Source organism: Mirounga angustirostris, unplaced genomic scaffold, assembly GCF_029215605.1.
Source record: "Mirounga angustirostris isolate CCGP_5_RB_7025 unplaced genomic scaffold, mMirAng1.0.hap1 SCAF_13, whole genome shotgun sequence".
NCBI lineage: Eukaryota > Metazoa > Chordata > Mammalia > Carnivora > Phocidae > Mirounga > Mirounga angustirostris.
The window spans coordinates 72,684,113-72,690,112 of record NW_026991721.1 but is presented as its reverse complement, the minus strand read 5'-3'; the positions used below and the strand labels follow the sequence as shown (position 1 = coordinate 72,690,112).

The 6,000-nt window shown below is 47.2% G+C and overlaps 1 protein-coding gene across 1 annotated transcript in view; it reads right to left on the bottom strand.

Moving 5' to 3' along the window:
* Positions 1-278: 278 nt before the first annotated feature.
* The window catches only part of PIWIL4 (piwi like RNA-mediated gene silencing 4), a 43,505-nt gene continuing 37,783 nt past the window's right edge, over positions 279-6,000 (bottom strand). Inside the window, exons 16-20 of the mRNA XM_064577163.1 lie at positions 5,269-5,339; positions 3,720-3,873; positions 1,764-1,889; positions 1,521-1,668; positions 279-826 (exon numbers count right to left, since the gene is read on the bottom strand). Coding sequence (XP_064433233.1) covers positions 710-826; positions 1,521-1,668; positions 1,764-1,889; positions 3,720-3,873; positions 5,269-5,339 — 616 coding nt within the window. The 3' untranslated portion in view covers positions 279-709. The remainder of the gene's footprint in view (positions 827-1,520; positions 1,669-1,763; positions 1,890-3,719; positions 3,874-5,268; positions 5,340-6,000) is intronic.

Sequence of the window (6,000 nt, the reverse complement as noted above, 5' to 3'; positions counted from 1 at the left end):
CCTGGAGTCCCGGGATCGAGTCCCGCATCGGGCTCCCCGCTCACCGGGGAGTCTGCTTCTCTCTCTGACCCTCCCCCATCTCATGTGCTCTCTCATTCTCTCTCTCAAATAAAAATCTAAAAAAAAAAAAGTACCTTCAAGAGAGCAGGTGGTATGTTCCGATTTAGAAACATCACTCCGAGTGGTGGTAGTGTGGTTAGCGGGTAAGTCTGTGCTGAAAACCAATCATGAGGTTTGCATGTAACTTCAACTGAAATCCAAACAACAGTAAACACGATGCTCTGAATTTTCTTTATTTTCTAATAACTATTTGAACCACTCTACAAAACATTCTACATTATTTAACAAAACTTCCGCAAAATTTAGAGTGGGAATTAGACCCCATCTCTTTACCATCAAAAACATCTTGCAAACACTTATTTTCTTAGAGGATATTCAGCTTTGTGAAATTACTTACAGATGATGGTACCTTTTAGTTCCATCTACCAGCATGAGAATTTACCGTGAGCAGAAAACTCTTTAAAACAAAACACTATACACATTTCTTTTGAACCATTTCAGATTAAGCTGTGTTGGGTGTTTTTCCAAAAGTTACGAGTAAGCTCAGTCTCCTTTCCCCGGTCACAGGCTCGCATTTGTGGCAGGTTTGTACAAAACCCACCCACTACTCCTCAGACTGCCCATCTAGGGACGCCCGTGGTTCCCATCGTCACAGGTAGAAGAGAGAGTTGGCTAATTCCAAACTCGGTTCTTTGTGAATGCTCTGTGCCACCAGGAGGGTCAGCTTGTGCGCGTACTGACACGGGGCTGGTATGCTGATTAAGCCCTGAGGAGAAAACGTATTGACAGCAATTAAGAGGTTAACCTGTTCTTCAAAATAATCTATGTTCCTGAGTTTTATCCTCTGCTAATCCCAGACACAGTCGAAGGCATTCGCGGGTAGACTTACTAAACTCGGCCGACAAAGGGCCAGCGCATCACGGGGAGTACAGGCTCAGCGGGCGAGACAGGGCGGAGGGCCAGTTGGGCTCTGATGAGCTGGGAGCCGGGAGCCATCACACTTAGCGCTAATCTACGTTTCCTGTGACTTGAGGCTCCAAGGGGCTCAGAGCAAACCTTGGCCTTGGACTCTGAGAGCAGCCCTGGGCTTCATGCACGGAAACACAGAACAGACGCGTCCTCACGTTCCCACCAGACACGGCTTCAGTTTCTTCAACTGCAACTTGGAAATAACAATACCCCGAGTTCCTCCCCGGCTCGCATACGAGAATGCACAGAATAAAGTCCCCTGGAAATAAATACTAATGTTCTAAGTAATAATAATAATGTTAACAGTTATTGCTGCTTCGTTTCTATGACAGACCGGGTTTCTCCCACTGTGGACTCAGAACTCATTCACTCATTCATTCCTGCACACATGCATGCATTCCTGCCTCGTGAAGTCAGGCGCTGTGCTGGGGGAGTTGGGGGACTTCGCCAGGCGGGAGCACTGAGCGTCCGTGTCCCACAGCGTCACTCACCGGCCAGTTGTAGTACACGTGGCACAGTTTGAAGGTGAGTCTCTGCATGTGGTCGGGCTTCAAGCCGTTGTCGTCGTAGATGACGTTATAGTGGGTGGGAGTAATCGTTCCCCGACGGGCAGCCTGACTGATCAAGTAGAAGTCGTACCTGGGGGACAACCGGCAGGAATGTGAGAAAGAGGCCTGACGCGGAGAACGCGCAGCGAACGTTTCACTGAAAACCGGCTTTCGAATAGCACTTGCCATCCGGGGCGCGTGGCTTCTGAGTCCACCACGGTGCCGAGTGGCGGGTTCTGCACCGACCGGCTCACTTCGGTGAAGAACCGCGGTGCGCACTTCTTCCTGACCACAATCACCGACAGTTTGACACTTGGAACCAGAAAGGCAAAAAGTGAGATGCAGAGAACCAAAACCAAGCTTGCAGCTTTCTATTCATCTTTCTTGGTAATTTCTAAAGAAATAAATTCACTCATTAGAAAAACACTGCAAAAATGAAGAAAGTCAAAATTACCCCCAACCTCAACTCCCCCCGCCCTGAGATACACAGTTTTCAAAATTAGAGATTGTTCTTATTTGTGGCAAAAGTATGGCATGTCCACTCACCTGGCTGGTTTATATCACTTGGACAGGACAGGGGGGAATGGTTAGTAAGGCAATGAGCTCCAACTAGCACTTCTAAAGGAAGATTTTCCAGAATTTTCCATGGAGACAAGATTTCCTTTTTTCCATTAGCAATAGTCGCCCTATTTCACCTTCACCCTTCCTCTCAATTTCTGAATAGCAAGAGACCCACAAGTTCCTCTTACTCCTCAATCGTCGTTCCTGAGTCCTGCAGGACACACGCCTGGGAGGACGGATGGATGGACCAAATGTACATTTGGGCCAAATGTTGAATGACCAAGGATTAAAGTCAGGATTTGGTAAAACCAAATCCAAATACTGGCCATCATTCTCAAAGGAACCTCTGGGATGCAAAGATTATGGGGAAATCTCACTTTAAGCATTTTATTTTAAAAATATATTATTGTAGGGGCGCCTTGGTGGCTCAGTCGTTAAGCGTCTGCCTTCGGCTCAGGTCATGATCCCAGGGTCCTGGGATCGAGCCCCGCATCGGGCTCCCTGCTCCGCGGGAAGCCTGCTTCTCCCTCTCCCACTCCCCCTGCTTGTGTTCCCTCTCTCGCTGGGTCTCTCTCTGTCAAATAAATAAAAAAAATCTTAAAATATATATATATATATATATATATTATTGTTTTCAATATTGAAACTTTTAAAAGGTGATGTCATATTGCAAGAAAACTCCTTAGCTCTGTCAGCTGCTAAATGTATTCCTGCTAGCCCGAAATTGCATGCTTGTGATTCGGAATAGATAGACACAGTCACCTGAGGTCAGTGGGGAGGGAGAGATTTGGGCTGTGGGGCTCTGGAGGCAGCTGCCGCGATACTGCCCGCGAGCCATTATGCTCTCCCTCCTCGCTGACCGTCCCTCATGAGGTCCGGGCTCCGCTCCTCCGCGCCTCATGGCGGCAACTCTGCCGGTGGTGCTGACGGTGCTGACGGTGTCACCCGACAGACGAATGCGCTGCTCTGCTTGGAGTAAGATGCGCTCCGAATATTTTAAGAAGCCACTTAAGATGATCATCCTCCCCCGTTGGTCAGTTCTAGTATTTTCCTTGCACCTGACACTTGACACACTCACTGAGGAAAACGTACCGCACCACCGAATCTAGAAACGTGGCGACGGAGCAAGGTGTTTAGGGTGGTCTGATCATCGGCAGCCCAGCCGGCCCTGCCCTCCACTGCTTTCAGCACCTCCCACCGACCTTAGCCGCACACCAGGGCCTGCACTTGAGGGGCCTTAGCCCTGGCTGTTGGATTTGGGCCTTCAATTTCAAACTGCAGCTTGTTCAGTTCCGCGGCTTATCAATATGCATGAAGCATCTTCCCTGCCAGCAGCCCCGTGGGCTTCCTGCTGAATCTCCGCGTGAGCTGTTTTGCAGGACACCCGCCTTCCTCCAGGTGCCTCCCCCCGGGCTCACCCCACCCTATTCACGGAAGAGCAACGTGACCACGCTCCAAGCCAGGGGAAATCTAACCATCCGGCTGTACCCACAGGATGCAAACACACAGCCATACTCCTTTTAATAGTTACAATCAATGTGTGATCATCGCGGGTGTGGGGAAAGAACGGTAATTGAATACCTGGCATGTGAACTTGCTTGCGTCACACTGCTCAGCAGCTGCGGAACCTCGTACTCAGCCAGTGTTTGCAGCTGCCCGTCCCCTACGCCGTCCCGGTACACGACCACGCGCGCCGGCAGAGCGTGGTTGTGGTCGTACCATCTGCTGAGTGCTCCTGCAGAACGTGGTGTTGGTGAGAAGAGAATGGCTCGTCCGACGCCAACAAGGAATAACATCCTCTTAGAGTTCAATGTTTTAGAGAAGTCCGTTATTACGGACCACTATAAAAGAGGGTAATTCCTAACTTGAGTTGTAACTGCAATAATATAAAAGCGGGTAACTTTAGGGAACATTTGGCATCTCGGCTGTTTGAGGAATCATAATGGTTTCTATGGTATAACATCTTCTTAAACTTAGCATACACCTCTGTAGTGACATTTTAATATTTAAGCAATAAATGAAGTCATGCAATAGACATACAAATTCCCAAAACCAAATTAATACTAATTTAGTTCCTCCGAGTCTTTTTTAAATGCTATCAATAGATACAGACTGGATAATTTCATGTCATTTTCTTCCCCAACAAGCATAAATACGAAGACATAAGGAAAGGACGTGGCCGCCCCTCTGAAAGCATCTCTTACCATGGACTCACCCAATTCGCTTCTAAGTTGCACCGACAATGCAAACTCTGAGAACATTTCCACCACTCCAACCAGAAACCGCCCCAAGACAGAGACCAGACAGTAACTCTTACTCAACACAAACTTTTCACAACTACTTTAAAAAAAGGATCAAGTTTTGAAGTGAGGGTAAGATAATATAATACTTATTTTCATGTATATATTGGGCAATTGTTTTAGAAGAGTTTATTGTCGGGGAAATTCATTTTAGTTCAACAGAAGATGATCATATAGGTAAGGCCATAACCAACACACATCACCAAATTCACTTTTTTAGGAAACAATATTTACAACCTCCCCCCACCCCCAGAGTTTATAGATGGGAAAAATGCACATCAGGAGAGGAAGTGAATTGTATGAGCTGCATTGCGAGGGAGCACCAAAGCCAGACCCCGACCAGGGCTGGGGAGGAGACGGGGACGGGAGCCCCAGATACTGTTCCCACCGCATCCCACCCTGAAGAAGGCGCCCTTCCTCGCCTGCCTTCTTCCCCATCTTCTCCTTCTATGCCGCACTTCATCTGCCAGCATTCCTATCCCGGCCCCAAAAGGCTTCCTTCCTAGTTCTAGACCTCACACCACTCTGTCACAATCCTTGTTTCTCTGGGGTAGATTCCTTTGGTCTTTGCACTGCTTGCCAGAGCCACCAGCAGCTACAACGTGCCCTTCCTGTTGGCTTTCTGTTTATTGCACACAGATGACACGTGTAGATTCTACAGCATCTGTGAGCATGGGGCAGGACACAGCTGGGAATCTCCCACCGGGTGACAGTCGCCTCGGGCAGGCTTAGGGCATCTGCTTCCACCGCCTGGTCTGCTATGGGCACAAGGACTCTGGGTCGGAAAGACTAGCGCTCAGAGCCCACCCCCACTGCTATACTTTGAGTACCAGTCATGAAAACTTTTAAGCAATCTGCAACATCAGTTGTTGTTCTCTGGAGGATACAGCGAGAAAACCACCTAAAGTGAGAAAAACACAAAAGTAAAGTTCAAATTCAAAATGTCTTCTATAAACATGCATTAGGATTAAATGAAGAAACAGAACAACCTAAGTGTCCACCGACAGAAGAATGGATAAAGATGATGTGACACACTCTTGTGTGTGTGAGCCCGCATGCATGTGCGCACACACACAATACTATTTAGCCACACAAAAGAATAAAATCTTGTCATTTGTGATGACATGGATGGACCTTGAGGACATTAGGCTAAGTGAAATAAGTCAGAGAAAGACAAGTACTGTATGATCTCACTTGTATGTGAAATTAAGAAGAGAAAAAAAAAAAGCTTCTAGATACAGGGGCAGACTGGTGTTTGCCAGAGGCAGGGGGTGGGGGTGGGGGCCTTGGGTGAAGGAGATCGAAGGATACAAACTTCCTGATAGAAAATAAAGTCAGTCTTGAGGATGTAATGAACAGCATGGTGAGCATAGTTAATAACACTTGCTGCACATTTGAAAGTTGCTGAAAGAGTCGATCTTGAAAGTCCTCATCACAAGAAAAATGAATTTTATGACTATGCATGTGATGATGTTAACTAGACTTACTGTGGTGATCATTTTGCAATATGTACAAATATTCAATCAGTAGGTTGAACACTGAAACTGATAAAATGTTGTATG